Below are 21,576 nucleotides of genomic sequence, written 5' to 3' on the forward strand. Positions count from 1 at the left end.
CCCCATAAGATGTAACTGCGTCGGTGCGACGTAAAACAAATTGTTGTAAACCTGACTATGCCGGTGTAACCCCACTAAAAAATGTTCAGAACCGGGCGGTAGTTTCTCAGCAGGTTTCACGTTCTTAGCAAGCTCTTTATGTCCTAGGGTTCGCGTTCTCACTGCATTGTACGTGTACCGAACAATGCTTCCGTCATATCCGCATGCAGTGACCTACTAACATTGTTCCCAGAAAGCAGGTGCTAAAATTCTCCCGCATATTCTTTCTCGTGTCAGATATACAAGCATGTGACCACTAATAATATACACATTGTACAGTAGATAAATTTAAACGTTGCAGAATTTGCAGGTTATAAATTTCATATTGGGGTCTGTATTTAACTACATATAAGCTCATGAAAGAATTATCATGGAAGTCCACCTTTTCACTAGACTTTATGATGTATTAAAAGATAAAAATCGATGTTACATGTTAAAATAACCGGATATGTTTCGCCTATAACATAATAATAAGCATCTTCAGCCGTATTGTCCATAACATTAAAATTGAAATGTTATAATCCATCTTATGTAGATTTTTAAGTTTTAAGTTTAGCCTTATGTCTAGCCTACCACTTCAAATACGTAAGCCTCGTGTCGGTAGATTTATTGGCACGCAAAAGAACTCCTGCAGGACTAAATTCCGGCACTTCGGCGTCTCCGAAAACCGTCAGAATTTGTGGGACGTGAAAACAATAGCATTATTAGTTTCCATTTTCCGTAATATAAAACTTAATTTTTAATAATCATAGGATGTAATATTGAGGATAATATCTTTACATCTCGTAGTAGCGTGTAGTAATGGGTAGCTCATGAATGAGTCGTTCAGAAGGAATGCTTCACCCCTGTCAAAAATGAACTAACCACTCAGTTTCAAAGAACTGGTAGTTCATAGTTCTCACACTTCATAAAATTCACAACTCATTCGATCCGTCTGTCGCTCACTTGCTCTCTTCCCGCTCCCACTCTCTGCGGTATTCATTACCCCTTCACTCCCAGGTCCATCCTACCTGACAACTGTGTTCTTACACGTTTTCCTTCTTAGATGAGACAGGTTTCTGTTTATCTTTTCCTTGTTCTTATCAACCATCATCTAGATGTTGTAAGCGGGTAAGCTATTGGGTGTCCATAATTGCACAGCTCTGCCATGTATTGGTAATATTATTAAGTGTCATGAAGCTTTATTGAAGGAGCGAGACACTGCGAACGAACTACTTCATTTGAACGATTCACAGTAAAGAGTGTGAATGAGTGAAGAATAGTTCATACGAATGAACTGGTTCGACCCATCGCTAGTAGCGAGTGCTAAAGCTGTGCAGCACTGAAACCTGCTGTTTCTTTAAAAAAAATCAATTTCACACTTACCACTGGCAATTACAGACACAGTACTTCGTTCCATTCCCTCCTCTTACGACTAATCTCCAACGTCATTCTATCTCCGGACTAATTTGCATCCACTAACAACGGCTAGGGAATGAGAGAAAAGCAGGAGGAGGAAGAGACTTATTCAATTACCACGGCCCGGAGACTGTTGCTCGTCTCCAGGAAAGAAACACAACATTATGTAGCACTTTCGTCACTGGGTGAGGACATCTCCCATTCCCCCTTCGCCAAGTATATATTTTCTTCACTTATCTTGTTTGCACTTATGTTCATGAATTCTTACTTAGGAAATGCCCTTATGATAAGAGTACATGAAGAAGTGTGTTCTATTTTTTCTCCACTATTCTATGAAATATATCTTGAATTCATCCTGATGCAATTTTTTATAGATGCAGTATTTTCACACCTATCTCAAGGCTCAGATCAGATTAAAATGTAGCTTCCACCGAAGCGGTTTTGAGTATTGGCATTTGGAGCATGACCAGTGCTTCGATAGCATTTCTAACTGGAAAGAAATGGCAAACCACCTCGCTTATCATCTTGCTCTTGCGCCTCATTGTGTAGCTCCATTCGTTGGTTCTTCCAGTTTTCTTATAACTGAGGATCCAACCAAACCCGGCCTGATAACTCGACCTTGAATTACGCAACAAGAAAAATCTATCATAGTGGAGGAAATGCTTATTCTACATTTCTAAACGTACGGAGAAAGTAATGAATAGTATTGGAGATAATATTCCTCCCAGTTTTTAAGTTTTAGTTGTTATGCCATGACGTGAAAAATAGGTTTTGTGACTGATGCATGAAAGCATATTCCGAAGGGATGAAAACCTGGTGGGCCCGCAAGAAAACAACAATTTGAGATCTCGCGGTGCTCAATGGCCCTAACTATGAATAATAATAATAATAATAATAATAATAATAATAATAATAATATGAAAATAAGCCTTTCGAAGACTTAATTGATGTCAGTAGGTAAGAAATACAACAGAATTGAATGCCATATTTGTGATACAAAGCTGGAGCAGGTATCTTTACATCGGTCTGTTTTCAGACCAACTTTGCTTTACGGGAGCGAAAGCTTGGTGGACTCAGGATATCTTGTTTATGAGTTAGAAGTAACAGATATGAAAGCATCGAGAATGATTGCTGGTACAAACAGGTGGGAACAATGGCAAGAGGATACTCGGAATGAGGAGATAAATGTTAAGTTAGGAATGAACTCGATGGATGAAGCTGTACGCATAAACCGGCTTCGGTGGTGGGGTCATATGAGACGAATGGAGGAGGATAGGTTACCTAGGAGAATAATGGACTCTGTTATGAAGGCTAGGGGAAGTAGAGGGAGACGGAGACGACCATGGTTAGATTCAGTTTCTAACGATTTAAAGATAAGAAGTATAGAACTAAACGATGCCACAGCACTAGTTGCAAATAGGGGATTGTGACGACGTTTAGTAAATTCACAGAGTATTTCAGACTGAATGCTGAAAGGCATAACAGTCTTTTTTTTTTTTGCTAGGGGCTTTACGTCGCACCGACACAGATAGGTCTTATGGCGACGATAGGATAGGAAAGACCTAGGAGTTGGAAGGAAGCGGCCGTGGCCTTAATTAAGGTACAGCCCCAGCATTTGCCTGGTGTGAAAATGGGAAACCACGGAAAACCATCTTCAGGGCTGCTGATAGTGGGATTCGAACCTACTATCTCCCGGATGCCATAACAGTGTATAATAATAATAATAATAATAATAATAATAATAATAATAATAATAATAGATTCGACTAACAAAGAAAATCTTTAACTACATCGTCAAATTAAAATCAACTGCTAAATGGATCGAAGAAACAATAAAAGACATGAAGGTAAATTTAAGAAATTAAAGGGGTTCCAGGAAAAACAAAATGAAAAGTCCAAGAACATACGGTAAAAGGAGAGGAAGTTGAACCACAGCGAAATGATGAATTTTGGGGAGAAGAAGAGAGGACTAACCAGCAAGTCAAATGTTTACCGTGGTGTAAAGGAGGCCAAAATCGAAGAAATAATAATATATTAACACTTCTCAGAAAAAGGACATATAAAGACGTGACTAAATTTATGCTTTGAACAGTGAATATTACACGGCTGTGAATCATTAAATGAATTTTGAACTCTGATTGCCTTCCATTGGGTTAGAATGAAGATCAATTTCATTAATCTCAGCGATCCAGTATTCGAACCTCACTTGCTCGAGATTAAAAACTTACGCTAGATTATGACTCCGCCTGTACTAGGTTTCAACACCGAGCTGCCTCATGGTTTTCTTCTTTTTCTTCTCCAGTTCTCTCCTCGGGACTTACAGCCTAAGGGAATTAAAATGTTCTCAAGAACGTTCGGAGGCTTACCCTTGCTGATTTTAAACTTACAAGTTCATTAAGAACCGGTTCAGAGAAATGGACATTGATTGAATTATTGGATCGTTTATAAATACATTCTCTATGCTTAACACTACATTAATTTAGGTCAGTATCGGCTTGTACAGAGAATAAATGACAGCGGTTTTTCCAGGTTTACATTTGATTAGTTACTTTGTGACGTGTGAAATTATCTCGTGAACATTCCTAAGTTCCCTTGTGCAAGCACCATCGGGAAAATGGAGTACATTATCATATACATTCCTTGGCTGTTTAATACACGGACGTTCATGTACTCTTCTAGTCCGAGCGAGTTGGCCGTGCGGTTAGGGGCGCGCAGCTATGAACTTGCATTCGAGAGATAGTGAGTTCGACCCCATTGTCGGCATCCCTGAAGATGGTTTTCCGTATTCTTCCATTAAGTTAGACCACGATCGCTTTCTCCCCACTCCTAACCTTGTTCTATCCCATCATTGCCATAAGACCTTTCTGAGTCGGTGCGGCTTAAAGCAACTTGTAAAATAATAATAATAATAATAATAATAATACCGAGCTCGATAGCTGCAGTCATTTAATTACGGCCAGTATCCAGTATTCGGGAGATAGTGGGTTCGAACCCCACTGTCGGCAGCCCTGAAGATGGTTTTCCGTGGAGCACAGAGCTGTACCTTAATTAAGGCCACGGACGCTTCCTTTACACTCCTAGCCCTTTCCTGCCCCATCGTCGCCATAAGACCTATCTGTGTCGGTGCGACGTAAAGCAACTTGCAGAGCGAATAATAATAATAATAATAATAATAATAATAATAATAATAATAATAATAATAATAATAATAATAATAATTGTTACAAATCGTATTAAATACCGCTTGTTGTTTTCTTGATATTTATATACTTTTGCAGTTTTCTAGTATCTACACAAGTACATGTTAATTTAATTGATTTTTTCATCTTTCTTCTCAGTTGGGTCATACTGAATTTAAAAAAATACAAATAAGTGGATGTGTGAGTGATAATTACTATACATAAAGACTCATTCCGCCAAGCTGATTGGCTCAGATGGTTTAAAACACTTTGGCCTTCTGACCCCAACTTGGGAGGTTCCATCCTGGCTAAGTCTTGTGAAATTTAAAGGTGCTCAGATACGTCAGCCTCGTGTCGGTGGATTTACTGGCACGTAAAAGAACTCTTGCGGGATTAAATTCCGGCACCTTAGCGTATACAAAAACATTAATAGTAGTTAGTGGATCGTAAGACCAATAACATTATTATTATTATTATTATTATTATTATTATTATTATTATTATTATTATTATTATTATTATTATTATTATTATTATTATTATTACGGAGATTCCGTGGAGCACAGAGGTGTAAAAAAGTGCGATCGTGAGTGGGTGGACAGAGAAGAGATCCAAAGTACAATTAAAAACTCTAAAATTTGAAATTGTATTGCTTTCCCTTTTTTTCGTGCATTCAAATTTAGACCAACAACACCAAATAACAAAATATCAGTTGGATAGACAAAGGTGAACTCGTCGGCTCTAGTAACAATAAATTTATGATACTACTCTCCAATTTATTACGATCAAGCCTCTCCAAAGCACAATCCAGATTTTACATTAAATCAAAAACAGTTTTCATTGTCTTACTCGCTTGACAGCCTAAGTTACATTTAAGTAGGAAAGTTAAACTTTAAGAGAGGCAAGAAGTGCCCATTCTATATGGCTTTCGTGAAGAAAAGGAAAGATTAATATATCGGTCGAAAACCAAAATGTTAGAAGACGAACACTTACACTCCTTTGAAATACACTTGACAGTTCTTAAAAACCCAGAGGGTAAGCCTATACTACTGAGGTGACTAGATGGAGAGACTGAATTAAATACAAAAAAGAGATATATGTTAAGTTTTACAAAATCATAGTCATCCCAATACCAACTCGAATGGGAATTACAAGTTAGGATAACGTCCTTAGACTTGTTTGAACATTTACATTACGAAAGAAGTTTGAAAACCTTCCCCTCAAGATGTCTGCCATTACCTTGAGTAGGTGGGTCTTCCGATGACCGGCAAGGCTTGCCACCCCCTCCCACTGCCACCTCTACGAACACACTCCGAACCTCGACTGGAGCGATGGAAAGACAACGTGGCCCAAAAGGTCCCAACTTTTATAGCGGAGAGGAAGGTTCCAAAACTCTCTGGGCCAAAGCCCTCTACACACCCTCGATTTCTATTGGCTAATTTAATAAATATCCAAAATTTGTGATTGGTGGAAAATTTATTTGAAGAAGGGAGGGATAGCAGTGCTAGTAACCTAAGAAGACAGAAAAGAATCTACAAACATTACAGTTTTGTAAACTTAGAAACTAAAAATATATTGGGAGATTAATGGTCTATCTTCCCACCAGAGGGGGCACGTAAGTCTACAGTAGAGACATCTGAAGATAAAGTTCGAAACGTATTCAGCTAGACAGTTCACTAATCGTGTTACAGATGGCCTTCTAAAAGGCGCTTAATTTGAATGTACGGAGTGAGTGTACCTCCAGTACAAATTATTATTATTATTATTATTATTATTATTATTATTATTATTATTATTATTGTTATTATTATTATTAGACTTTTCACCTATCTACATTTTATTGTATTCTTTTTCATTTCCCTTTGCATTGCTTCCATAACAACGTTTTTTACTTACAAGGTAAACCTGCAGTGGTGTTCAGATCTTGTGCTGTGAATACGGCGTTGCCCGTGACTGCATTATACTGGCTTTGAACTGAAGCCTTGTTATTGATATAGGTGGCTGTGAACTATCTCAGGTACAGGAGGCTTTGAACTAACTTGATATCAACCGGAATGTTACAGACATACAGTAAGGAGCGCTAAACTTGCATGGTGTTAATTCAGGAGGCTGATTGATACAGATGGTCTTGAGCGCGAAAATTATATCGATACAGTCGATTTTGAATGAATATGCACTTGGTACACATGCTTTTAAATTGTGATTTATTTTGTACAGTCAACGTTGGACTGACTTGCTACTGGTACAGTTGACCATGTATGCCTCATTATGACATTTTCTCCTGTATAAGATGGTTTGATATTCATGTTGAGGCATAATTCATATTTTGGGGGGAGGCGAAAAGATTCCTTCGTGTTATGTTACAGTGTCTGTGCATTGGCAGTGTGCGAGGCATGAAATATAGTTGCATAATGTGATTGCGTGTGCGACACCAGGAACTTCCGTTTCGCGAGTTGACAGTTGTGTTGTGACGAGGCGGCAGCAAGAGCTGCCAGTGAGTAGGGAAAGGACGAGAGAACACTTTGTGAATGAATATGAAGAAGGTGTTAGTGCTGAATTTTGTGAACGATGGTGATTTGAGAGCGTATTCGTTGGCTGTGTAAGAGTGTGAGTGCCGTTCAAGAGGCTTTGGATGGCCCCAGGGGGCGGCTAGATCGAGCCCCGGGGCCTTACCGCCGCCATCAGACCACGGGGTAAGACGTGGCCAGGGCGCCTGCGCCGCCAGCATGGTCGCCCTCAGCCGACGGTCACTTCTCGCTCCGTTGAGGACGCCCGATTTGTGCACATCAACTTCACCCTACTGGCACAACTTGCGGACTTCGAACAGGTAAATATCTGTTGCTGTTTGGGTCGAGTAGAGCCTGGATTTTTAGGCAGTAATAAGTTAGAAAGCAAATTCACTGAAGTATAGTCTACCTGCACAACGGTAATGTTGTGAGATTTGCATAAACGATAGGGGTAAGGCCCATCACAACCCCTAGAGTTGATGTTACCTTCGCTACATAACAGAAGAACGGGCTAGTCGACACTCCCTAATAACCAAATTTGTTTGCATTCTAACCTATTACTGAATAAAATTTCGCGGTCCGTTAACTGGTTTCATGTAGCCGTGCATGCCACCCTATTCGTTTCTACAAAATTGCTACATCCTTTATCTACTCTAATTTATTTTTCATATGAAAACCTTGGTGAACCTCCATGGCTCAGGCGGCTGCGCACCGGCCTGTCACCGCTAGGTTCCGTGGTTCAAATCCTAGTCACTCTATGTGAGATTTGTGCTAGACAAAGTGGAGGTGGGGCAGGATTTTCTCCGGGTATTCCCGTTTTCCCTATCATCCTTCATTCCAGCAACACTCAAAGTATCATTTCATTTCACCTGTCAGTCATTAATCATTGTCCCACGGGAGTGCGACAGGCTTCGGCAGCCGGCACGATTCCTGTTCTCCCCGCTAGATGGGGCGTCTTTCATTTCATTCTTGACCCGGTCGAATGACTGAAAACAGGCTGTGGATTTTCTTTCACTTCTTGGTTTAACTCTTATTGTTCTTACCACTTTTACTGCCATGAAAACTTTAAACAAGTTATGAAAGTCTGAAGATGCATGCTATCGATCCGTTCCTTCCTCGGATCAAATTTCGCCAAATCGTTCTGTCTCACCATGCTCTCCTCCATATAGGGTTGCGTCAAGAAGGACATCTCTTCGTAAAAGTAGGTTTAATCCACATTAGTGCATGGCGCAGGTAACCGGGGAAAAAGACTAGGAAGGAATTAGTAGTTGTTCCCCTCTGACCAATTATCTTCATTCTCTATTCGTCTGTCCACCTCACGTTGAGTATATTTATGTAAGATCGCATTTTTTAAAAAATTCTCATTGTTTCTGCACAAGATATTGTTGATGTTCGACTTGCGTACAGTACCACCCTCAACACAGAATTCCTCAGAAGCAGGTCTCAAAATTGCGTTTTCTGTGTTTGAAGTGAGCAAATTTATTTTCTTAAAAAGGCTTTCTTGCTAGTACTATTCTGCATTTTATGTCGTCCTTACTTCCACTGTAATAAGTTATTCTACCTCCCTAGTATCAGTATTAATTTACCTCATACACATGATAGTAGTTCGAGTTGGAGACGTGTTTTCCCTTCTGAAAACACGGAGATAAGTTTCCACGAATAATAAAGAATATATCATATTATGATATGTATGTTATCTCGTTTATCATTTCTAAATATAATATTTCCTGCATGATCTGCCTTTATTCAACTCTATTCCATTATTTTTGTTTTGGACTTTTTTATTTTTATCTTCTACATTTTCTGCATACCATTCAACGACTTCTCCAGAACGTTCTCAATGAATGTAGCTTACCTTGATCGTCAAAATCATCTCATTTGGTTTGCCTTTCAAACTTGCTTGTTTTTAATCCCTACAGGCTTTTGTGCAGTAAAACATAATTAATTTATATGAATAGAAATGTTTCTCATTTGGATAACTTATAACTAGAGTCCGGATTATTAGGTACTGATAGGTTAGAATGCAAACTTACTTAAGCCAGTAACAAGTGTACCCTACACTGTACAACGGTTATGCTATGAGATTTGCATAGATATTAGGGGTACAGCCTATAGAACTCCTTGAATGTATGCTACTCTTCCTACATTGTGGTACAATGGGTTGCATGACACTTCCTACAAACCAAATTACTTTGCAATCTAACTGATTACCACCTACAAATCCGAGGTATACTTATAACTAAGGTATTTTACAATACAGATTACATGCAATTGATTATTGATTGTTAATTACATTATGATGATATTTTGATTCAGAATGCTCTTGTTGGTTGTATTTATTGTATGTGATACTGTGAAAATATCCATATCCAAATATTATCGCTTGAACCCCGCTGGCAGCCCTGAAGATGGTGTTCCGTGGTTTCCAATTTTCACACCAGGCATTCTGGAGTTGTACGTTAAATAATGTCACGGTTGCTTTCTTCTCACCCCTAGCACTTTCCTACATCATCGGCGCCATTAGACCTATCTGTGTGACGTAAAGGAAAGTGTAAAAATATATTTATATACTATTTATGTTGAATGCAATAATATACTGGTCTTGGTACAGTACTATTTAACGGCAATTTTTCTTCTCCTAAACATGCAAATGTATATTTTAATTCATGTATTTATTTCTTCTAAACATCACAGTTTTAACTTAATATTCAATGCCGAGAAGTTGATACATAAAATACACATTTATTAAGAACGTAGAAAGCTGGCGTCTGAATATTAAGGTTAAGAAGTAGGCACGTAACCCATTCTGCCTTTCTAGGATGAAGCGTCATTATGTCAGTATTTGCAAACCATCCTGAAAAGTACTACTTCACTTTCGGTAATGAGCTCGTTGATACGATTACTGGAAGTGAAAACTGATTTTCGATATCTTCAACTTTTTGAGTTATTTTAGGTGAAAATCTTCGCTGGTTCTTCCTGTATATACATACACAGTCAATTCCAGCTTTAATGAACCTCTACGGACTCAAATATTTTGTTCACCGAAAATAACCCAGAGTCTTCTTTCCAGACAGAATTAAATGTACAGATGACACAAAATTTATTTATTTATTTATTTATTTATTTATTTATTTATTTATTTATTTATTTATTTATTTATTTATTTATTTATTTATTTATTTATTTATTTATTTATTTATTTATTTATTTATTTATTTATTTATGTCACTGCAAATTTTCGTATAACAAAGAATATCATTTTCAATAATAATAATAATAATAATAATATCATATAATATCATTTATATGATAATCTACTCTGTTGTTAATAATTATAATAAGACCCCGAATTTTTAGACTTTAACCCGTCAAAGCCCAAACATAGTACAGGAAATAAATCTATGTATTTATTTCAGATTATGTTATCCACACTACAGAAAACAACGCAGAACTAAAAATCTACAGGAAACATGGTCCACAAATAAAATACAGGGGTGTCACCTGTAGGTGACATTGGTCAGTATAGTTACATTTCGCAACTTGCTGGTAGCCTGATTTCAAGTGTGAGGACAACTGCTGCCCCTAACAGATATTCGGACCGTTTCGGATTCTGAGCCGATTTAGTCCCTTGGTAAGGCTCAAAGCCTATGAGGTAACCAAATCGCATAGCAATTGACCACAGTTATGTCTAGCATATGGTTCTTTTGTGGAGCATATAATTGGGACCTTTTCACAACGAGATTCTTCTTCTTCTTCAATGAACAATAACTCAAAACACGGAACTGGAGACAGTTGCGGTCCATCATATTCAGAAGGTTCCTCATGCACGTCACCTCACCCAATCGGAAAATAATATTCTCTGTAGCTGTCCACAATGTATTGTATATTTTCGTAGAAGATGCTGGTTTATTTGTCCTAGAAAGACCAGATGCCTGCTGCATTTCATTAGAAGGTATCGGCTTTCCATCGTAAGCTGATATCACATATATTTACACTGTCAACCTCGACATTCTACCAGGAATGGAACTGACATCGACAGAATTAGTTGCTTCATCGCCACTTCCCCATTCGTAAAATGTCCATCATTTGGAGGAAACATATTAATATCATCTGGGGTGCATTATTACTGTCACCTTCCAACATTTGCAGTAGCTCATCCATTGTCAGGCGGCTGAAGAGAGAGAAAAAACATGAAGTCAATATCAGATAATATTCATAATTGAAACTGGACAAAAGGGCCTACTTGATGTGATCAATGTCACCTACAGGTGACACTATGCTTTTTCATGGCAATAACATATGCTTAAATTGTAATTTTATGCTTAAGAATATATCACTTCCATTATTGAGCCCTTAATCAATATACAGTACATGCATAAAATGCAAAATAAAATTACCTTTTATCACTTGCTTTCCATGCCACAATAACTTGCGGTTGCTTTACCATTTCAATGCAGTCTGTTTCCTCTTCTATCTGAGCGAGAGCTGACTGATCAATGCAGGCTGCGAGTTCAAAAATGGTCCTTTTCAAACTATAAGACCTTTATTTAAGTACTTTCAACAGCCAGAAAAGTTCAAGCAGCTTGATGAGCAGGACATTATATAAATATTAGGTGTCACCTGTAGGTGACATTGGGCTTTGACGGGTTAATAGGTTAGAATGCAAACTAATTTGCTTATCAGGAAGTGTCGTCTAGCTGGTTCTTCCGTTATGAACCGAAAGTAACATAAATTCTACGGGTTTCTGATGAGCCGTACCCCTAAGGTTTATGCAAAACCCATAGCATAACCATTGTACATTATAGACCACCCTTGTTATACACTTCAGTAAGTCTGCATTCTAACATATTACTACCTGAATATCCAGATGCTACTAATAATTAACAATATAAAGGTGTCCGCAGAATTTGAACAGAAATTTTCAGTGCGAGAACAGCCATTTTTTGGCTTAATTTCTTTGAAATTGAAAATAACCCGCAAAAAATTAGAAATATCTGTGGAGTAGTTCCACGGGTGCTGGTCGTTATGCCATAGGTAGAGGCTTTCTCCAGTCATTATTTCGTATACTATAAAAATGAGAATTGCATTACTGTAGAAGCAGGGCTGTTAATGACGCACAGTACGTTCAGTAAGAAAAATAATTTTCATGCACTTATCTCACTATTATTGAGCCCGTAAGAAGTCTGTTCTTTGCGAATGTTTTAATTAAAATATCCTGTAATTTCATCTCTAGGACTTGTGCCTTCTCTACTCTATATTCCACATTATTAATATTATTAATATTATTAATATTATTAATATTATTAATATTTTCTATAAACCTTAGAATAAGCTTTATATATATATATATATTACCTGGCACTCACTAGTCCTCATCTGTTTAGAATGTTCATTGAACGGCTCTACTTCTTACCTACCCGGTGACCCACATGTGTCCAGTATGGTCAATACACTGACCAGGGCATACTTTCTGACAGGGAGATCAGATAAGTTTTACCTTTTCCTATCGAGAAGTTTTCTTTTGTTCGGAGGTTAGTGGCGTAGGTCTCTCACGTCACCTCCTGGAGCTCCAGCTCTTCTGAATTTGAGCAAAGAAGGAAGACAAGAACATTTTTCTTCCGAAAACCAAGTTTATGCAGAAAATTACATTATTTTAGAATGTAATATACAACATCCGTTTTTTTTTCGTGTTCACTATAACCGAAGTGGTAGTTCACTATAAGCGAAATTTTAGTACTTATTCTTAGGAAGTAATTGTTAGAATGCAAACTTACTGAAGCGGGTAACAAGTATAGTCTATCCTGTACAGCGGTTATGCCGTGAGATTTGCATATACGTTAAGGGGTTACTTTCTATCAGAACCCCTAGAATTCCTGTTACTCTTGCTACGTTATACATGAGCGGGTTAGACGACAATTCCTTCTAACCCAAATTAGTTTGCATTCTAGCCTATTACTGCCTAAAAAGCCAGGATCTAATTAAAATGTATGCGAATTACGACCAGACTTTTAGGTTCACTGTATCCCAGTGTTCATTATAAGAAGAGTTCACTATATCCAGAGTAAACCATATAATTATTTTCTATTTTTTTTAATTTACATTGTGTAGTTCCAAAGGGATTCACAGTATCTTCTTTTACTTGTGGCAGATCGATTGACGTGTTTATATTACTGACATTTCGTTAAGGAAGAAGAGGGAAACAAGGAGTAGTGACGGGATAATCGAATACTTTTAATATTCGAATAACCTCTATTCGAATCGAGTTTTGAATGAATAATCGAAAAATAATCGGATGGAAAATATAATCTAACGAAATGAAATGATTTTGTATTCGATTATCCTATCTCTAACAAGTACATGATATCATGGATAGGAACTGGGTCGAATTATGTTCTGTCAAATGGGACATTGCAGTCCATTTAAGTGAAACTACGATTCCAGTCTACACAATGAACTTAATGTGTTGTCAGTGACGGTTTGGAAGTGGTAATCACGCTGTTAAATTACGTTATGAACTGTTGCTAATACGATGGTTAATAATCTGGAGCGTCTAACTAAATGTCCATCAGTCGTTCTGCTCTCTGGCTTAATGATCAGATTCGATTCTCGACTGGACTGGGTTTTTTAGCTCCGTTTGGTTAGTTTTTTCCTATCTTCGGGACCGCATGTTTGTAATTGTATTTAATACAAATCTCAGGTGAATATAACTAAAGCACTGAAGTTAGACGACACCCTGTTTCTTAAATCTGAGTGAATATATAGTAGTGTCAAATGGAGATAAACATGTCTCCGTGCGTTTGGAGAAGGTAGGACCAGTCATTATTTTGCCTCTTTTAGCTTCCGTTGCCTATTTTTAAGTTTAATGCCTTTTGCGGCCTTTTTAGTTATGGTTATTTTCTGCTATTATTTAGAAATTTAAATTAATCAATGGAAATAAAATATACTGTAATTCCAATGTTCTAATAACGAATTTTTTATTTGTATTTTCAAATGTTTAAGAGGAGTCTTGTTTCGTAGAACATCACTGCTTGTAGACACTGCGTGACACCAAGAAATCCAGCAACTTCACGCACTGTATGGCCATGGAGATGCCCCTTTTTGCCGCTCTCTCACGTTTACCCATGGTGACGTACACTGCCGGCTTAAAACACCAGTGTCTCACTGATCGCTACTGCCTTATGCTCACGTAGTGGCAGTGCGCGCGCGGTTGAGCACGAGACTTGTTCGCAGCGCCATCTGTACAGCTTTAAAGATCCATCTGTGCTTGCGCACTAAGGTGATTAACATTTTTCTCCGGTGAGCTTATAATACTAATCTTATTATGTTCAGCCAACCTTGTGGTGTAGAGGTCTGTCTCTTGTTTCAAGGCCCTGGGTTCGTCTTCAGGACAGTTCAAGGATTTTAATTCTTGGGTGAGGTTTCGAAGGAGGTTTTCTTAATACGAGATGTTTTCAAGCTACGGTAAGAAAGCGCACAATGAGAAGATGGCGCTACTGACCTAGTCTACATAGACAAAAACTGGTTGCCATGGTTACAGTGGAGTCAAGAAATTGATGACCCTAGTTTCAGATAGACCTCCAGCCCAAAAACATATCCACGTTAATTTCTTTGGTTTCTCTACAAGATCGGTGGCCTCGCCCGCCACTGCATTCGCCTGTACTTGAAACCATCCTGAGTAAAAACAGTCTTGTAATTATAATGAATGGCTCAGATACTGTTACTGTTCGCTCTTCTGCTGGTGGGTCGGCTAGATTTGGCTTCAGAGTGTAGGTCGGCTCAAACCTCCTGTCGCTACTAGTAGCGCTCCAGGGGGCTGTGTTCTGTAATGTTCTGGAACTGAGGTCGGCAAGGTTTGATGGGACTCAGGTCAAAGCCGTCTGTAGCTGAAGCTTGTGGCTTAACGGCTGCCAAGCCTGTCCAATAGTGAGAACTATGTTCCACTGTTCATTCTGGTGCCTCTCATACGTATTTACAATAATATTATAAAACCATGCCAAAATCCGGCATGATAATTCGGTAATAAAACCAGAAGCATTGTACGATACGATTCAGAATGTCTTATTTTAAATTTTAAAAAGGGGGAGCTTCAAAAACTCGACAAAAAGGGAAGGAAGTTTCAGAGGAAAATTTTACGGTCGCAGAAGACTACTGATGGCACTTAAAAGGAAAGCAGAAATGAGAAGGGATATGAGCTACGAATTTTAGGTAAATAACATATAATAAAGTATTATAATGTATTCTTTATTTATTCCTAAAAATTACAATCCTTTTCTTAACCTCTTTATCCTGTCGATTAGATTATCAGTTTGCCTTTCTGTACCACTATGAACGCTAATATGAAGTATACTGTGTAGAGATGAGAAGAATGCTAGAATGAAGAATGTGGCCTGCAAGCACGAACTTCCTGTTCTGCCCAGACAGATCGACTCTTATCTGCTACACAAAAGTACTGACTCACACTTTGCAGTTTGCTGGATTACAACTGACAAGAGCGAAGAGCTGCCAGTAGAAGATAATATAAAGTCGCCTGGGTAGTAGCCGAGTTTCTATGGTAACCATTGCGTCACTGGCTCTGCTGGTGAAGGCCCCTTCGCCCCGTGCCTCACCGGGCATGTGCATTCTTCTGATCTCCCAACAATAGAGGAGTTTCACTTAAGCTCTTATAACTAAATCCGGTGTGCACATTTTTCAAAAAATCATAAACCTCCCGAGGGTATTGAATCAACGAACACATTACAGAAATAATCATGTAAACAATTTAATTCGGTTAGGATTCGAATCAAAAAGGAAAGTACTAAGGAACAAGCGATTTTAGCCGATTTTTGCGGAACTGCATTTAGGCTGGAAGTGAATTTTTTTAAGTTTGGTAGAGCTATCCAAGACTCTCAATTTGATACCTTTCTAGGCCCTTTAGCCCTTCAACTTTCCGAACAATTGAGTAAATTGCTTAATTTTACGTTTTTTCTGCTAAGAGACATTTTCAACATTAAGATATCTTCAGATACACGAGGTAATTAAAGAGCACCTCCAAGTGGATAGAAGAAGAAGTCAAGAGGGATGCGGAAGAAGTCATAACTACACTGGGGATGACCCGCAATAAAAGGGACTTCAGAAGAAGAGATGACAGTCAAAAATAATTTGACCGGGCGAGATGGCCGTTCAGTTATGGGCGCGCGGCTGTGAGTTTGCATCCGGGAGATAGTGGGTTCGAATCCCACTATAGGCAGTCCTGAAGATGGTTTCCCGTGGTTTCCCATTTTCACTCCAGGCAAATGCCGGGGCTGTAACTTAATTTAGGCCACGGCCACTTCCTTCCAACTCCTAGGCCTTTCCTTTCCCATCGTCGCCATAAGAGCTATCTGTGTCGGTGTGACGTAAAGCCATTAGCAAAAACATTCATTTGAAGAGAAAACACTAAAAAGGAGACCCAAACGCATCATTTCAGTTGAGGAGAGAAATATGAGAAGCAAAAGAATGAAGAGGTTCTTGGAAGAAAAGAGGAGAAAGGTTAAGAAGTCTTAAGTTCTATGTGATACATAGTTGGCCAAATTCGGAAACAAATTGTAAAAATCCTCAGTAGTGGTACTTTCATACTTAGTGACTCAGACGGTAGGAAATAGAATTTCAGCTCAATTTCCGTCTGAAGTAGTGTTTGAAGGTGCTCAAATATGTCTTTCTCGTGTCGAGGAGAAACTTACTGGAACTTAAAATTACCCCTATGGGACAAAATTTGCGACAACTCGGCGTCTCCCTAAAAAATAAAATAAAAAGCAGCTGCACGGGTGGAGCTGTGTGATCTACTTGGTCATGTGTCTGCCTTTCGCTTTATATCCAAAATTAAGTTCCGAGGACACCACAATTTAATTTCATCGATTACAAAGTCCGACTCATTGGCTGAACATTCAGCGTACTGGCCTTCGGTTCAGTGGGTCCTGGGTTCGATTCCCGGCCGGGTCGGGGATTTTAACTTTCATTGGTTAATTCCAGTGGCCCGGGGGGCTGGGTGTTTGTGCTGTCCCCAACATCCCTGCAACTCTCACACCACACACAACACTATCCTACACCACAATGACTCGCAGTTACCTACACATGGCAGATGCCGCCCACCCTCATCGGAGGGTCTGTCTTACAAGGGCTGCACTCGGCTAGTAATAGCCACACGAAATTACCATTATTATCGATTAGGCTGGTGGAATATATTTCCCCTAGTGCACCGTCACTGCTTGCACTGGTCTCCCATGGGTGCCCTCTTGGAAAGGTGTAGCAATCCAACTGACGAGTCCACTGCCACATTGGGGCTAAGCGCTGGTAAGTTTACAGCTGAAAAAGCTTAAATAACTTATAAACATTTGTAGTCGATGAAATTATAGTTTCCTCCTGGAAACTTGTTTTTATGGAAACAAAATTGATAATAATTCATTATTGTTTTGCAATCTTGATTTATGCTAACCGAGATTACATAATAAATCACGTTTTATCCTATATGGCCATGCCATAGGATGGTAGTATAGTAAATGAGGTTGAATCAAGGTCCAGTAAGGCTAATGTTGAGCTCGCAGTTGCGATCAACAGTATTCTGTAAGAAGCAAGTCAGCTCCCGGACGAAACTATCTTTACATCGGTCCGTTTTCAGACCAACTTTGCTTTACAGGAGTGAAAGCTGGGAGAACTCAGGATATATTATTCATAAGTTAGAAGTAACAGACATGAAAGTAGTGAGAATGATTTCTGGTACATGCAAGCACAGAAATGGTGTCCCGACGTAAACAATCAACACTGCCCCACTCCAGTACTGGAAAGGAGGGGACTGAGTGAAGGGATAGTGTTGAAGGCCACTTCAGTACCGAAAAGGAGGGGAAGGGAGTGAACGGGTAGTGCTGAAGGCACAGTGTGTGTATTGCTGTACATCCTCCACAGTGCCCATTTCAGTCACAACAGCCATGTAGCGGCCTGTCTCCCTGTAGCAATGCGTTAAGCGAGGAGGTGGGGATACCATGCTATGTTTATATCGGGACACCATTTCTGTGCTCGCGTGTACAAACAGGTGGGGGCAATCGCAGGAGGGTACGCGGAAAGAGGAAATAAAGGATAAGTTAGAAATGAACTCGATTGATGAAGATGTACGCATAAACCTGCTTGGGTGGTGGGATCATGTTAGGCCAATAGAGGAGGATAGGTTACCTAAGAGAATAATGGACTCTGTTATGGAGGGTAAGAGAAGTAGAGGGAGACCAAGACGAAGATGGTTAGACTCAGTTTCTGATGATTTAAAGATAAGAGGTATAGATGTAAACGAGGACACAGAACTAGTTACAAATAGAGGATTGTGGTGGCGATTAGTAAATTCGTGGAGGCTTGTAGATTGAATGCCGAAATGCATAAGAGTATATAGTGAAGATATGTATGTATGTTAAAACGAACAGGTACATCTGTCGAATTGAGAAATCCGTTCCTTTTGCCACACATAATATTTGAAATACAATTTCAAGCCCCCCATTTTCTGTGAATTTCGCTACAGTTATCGCACTTATCGCAAAAGAAGTAACTTTGGCTTTGAACTGGCCTTATCACTTTAATGTGCTGTAATTGGCAAAAATAAAATCACTATGTTTTTAATCAGAATCGTATGTTTCATTACAACAAAGTCGCTTTAATATTTTTTTGAGTTTATCTTTAATGCTAAAAAGTCATGCCTGGTTATAAATAAATGAGTATTAAAATAATAGCAAGTGTTACACATTACATGGAAGATCTAAAAACGTGTAGACAAGTGATATTTAAATCCCTTAAGCGTTTTCCCGATGTTTAGGCCAGCCTTAGCTCCGCTGGTATGTTATTTATGTATTTTTTTATTTATTTATTTATTTATTTATTTATTTATTTATTTATTTATTTATTTATTTATTTATTTATTTATTTATTTATTTATTTATTTATTTATGTGTTAGTTACCTTCACACGCGAGCAGTTACGAATTTAAGACGATAAGCAATTTTAACTGAGGACTTATAAGATTTCCTTGTATACGATATTAGTCGTTTTTCTCAGGTGAATAAACAATTTATTTTGGTAAGGATTTTCTGATTAATTAGAAAGTAATTTTTAAATTTGACTTTTTATTACTGCAAACTCTAACATAAAAACAGATATAGTGGGTCATGTATTAAAGGTAGATATATGATTTCCTAGATATTTTTGTAGATCTTATATACTGAACAATTCTTAATCTCATAGTATAGATGTATCTTTAACGGTTTAGGCAGCGTAAGCTAAAAATGCGTACGGACAGCCTTTCTTCTTTCACTTTTTTCTCTGAAATCATTTCTGCTGGGCTTCCTTTGATAATAGATGAATGTTTCTGCTCATAAACCTTCCTAGAGGAATGCTTCATATAATGGTGAAAACCTCACCAAAATCTATCCAGTGGTTCTTGAGATTAACCGTCACAAACGGACAGACAAGTTCGAGGAATTTGTTTTATTACGTGTGTTTCTCGTTAAGACTGTTGATTTATTTGTTAAACATAACTGAGAGGGAAGTAATATATATTTAAATGCTTTATTCGTATGAATCAATGATTAACTAGACACAAACCAGAACTACTTGTTTGGACGTGTCCGGTGACATGGGAGGCCAGAGTGTACTTAATGTAGCTTCTTTCTTTGTTTTGTTGCAGGACCTGCAGTCGGAGATCGAGTCGCACAGAGATGTGTTCGCGTCGCTCAACGGCACGGGCCGCAAGCTGCTCAGCTCGCTGGCGTCTCAAGACGACGCCGTCATGCTGCAGCGGCGCCTGGACGAGATGAACCAACGCTGGCATCATCTCAAAGCGAAGAGCATGGCGATCCGGTAAGTAGCCTTTAATAATTCACTGTGCTAATGGAGGGCTAAGTAAAGCTGCTTACTTCACCGGTAAACGCATTTCGTCCTAGAACTTGGCTTAATGATCTTACCATTACGTTGCTTCACGCTTATCCTCTCGACGTCAGCTGTTAATTCATTATTAGAGTTCCGATGTTTAGCTATTAATAGGTTAGAATTCACACGTATTAAGGGGTGATCAAAACCAAATTTAAAACATAAGCACATATTAATATGATATAGCCCTACACAAAATTTGGAGTTGATTAGTTTAGTGGTTGCAAAGTTATTGACAAATAATGTTTATTCTTATATGTTGCATGGAAAATGCTCCTTACGGCACAGTTTTCGTTTTGTGTGGAGTATAATTTTGCAGACCTTTGGAAAATACTCATATTTTAAAGAATAACTCTGGATTTTGCAGTCATATATAGACTATTGGAGGTATATATTTTTCAATTATTAATTCAATAGGCAAAAATCTATTTTCCTGCTATTCCAAGAATAAAAATATGAACGTAATGTGCAGCTGATAATAAAATGCAGAACTGCTTCTAATTTCTGTACATAAACATTCTCTGATAATTTCAGCTGAACCCGATAAGAACTCTCTCACAAGGAGCATTTTATGAATGGGAAAGAGATGAAAATGTTTTCAAATAGATAAAAGCAATTGGAATTTTTTTAAGAAACATCCTTGCTTTAATACTGTCCTGAACTGTAAATTACTATCTCGGATGTCTTTCTCCTCTTTCGGACAGTGTAAGCCTACTACAAGGTAAATATATTCCAGCGGTATTATTGAAGTGGTAGTCCGAAAGAACTTTGAAGGCACTTTTGCCTGACTGCGTGGAAGGAAGGGGTGTGGGCTTGCTCTGTTTATGTCGAACCATTTAAATCCGGCATTTAGATCTTTCGAAATGGCATGTGGTAACAACTGATCAGGGGATTTGAAAGAGGAAGAATTGGGTGATTTTTAAGGTTATAATTGATATTTAGATTTTTGGTCAAAAATCACAGCATTTGGCATGACTCTCCTTAAATCGAGTAAAAAATATACTCTATACCGTAAAACGATTCTGCCATGAAATTTGCATAAATTTTAGGGGTCCGGCTTATTAGAGCCCTTGGAAATCATGCCACTCTCCATACATTACTGAAGAGCGGGCTAGGCTACACTCTCTACTAGCCAAATTAGTTTGCATTCTAACCTGTTACTGCATAAAAGTGAACAACAATCAAACGAAACTGCAGGGTCTTTCATAAAGAATGAACCGATTTCGAAGGCTTATTGCGCCGTACTCAAGCCACGCAGCGGAACGAGTCGCACATGGTTACAAAGGGCGTGGCCTCACATTTATAGTAGTAGTCGGTAAAGTGCTCCGCGCCTTCCTCCCCTCCCCGCTCCACCCACCGACTCCTCAACGGTGGAATGGTCGACACACTGCTACGGATCGTGCTCTACTCGCATGGCCTTCCAGATCCCCAGACCTAGCTCCTTGCGACTTCTTCCTGTGGGGATACGTCAAGGACAAAGTTTGTTCCGCCACTACCCACTACACTGGATGACCTTCAAGAACGGATAACACGTG

At 38.7% G+C, this 21,576-nt stretch overlaps 1 protein-coding gene across 1 annotated transcript in view; it reads left to right on the forward strand.

The window, feature by feature from the left end:
- Positions 1-19,748: 19,748 nt before the first annotated feature.
- Positions 19,749-21,576, forward strand: part of LOC136884742 (dystrophin) — a 267,166-nt gene continuing 265,338 nt past the window's right edge. The window contains exon 1 of the mRNA XM_067157032.2: positions 19,749-19,972. Within this exon, the coding sequence (XP_067013133.2) occupies positions 19,749-19,972 (224 nt within the window). The remainder of the gene's footprint in view (positions 19,973-21,576) is intronic.

This window comes from Anabrus simplex, chromosome 13 (assembly GCF_040414725.1).
Source record: "Anabrus simplex isolate iqAnaSimp1 chromosome 13, ASM4041472v1, whole genome shotgun sequence".
Classification (NCBI taxonomy): Eukaryota; Metazoa; Arthropoda; class Insecta; order Orthoptera; family Tettigoniidae; genus Anabrus; species Anabrus simplex.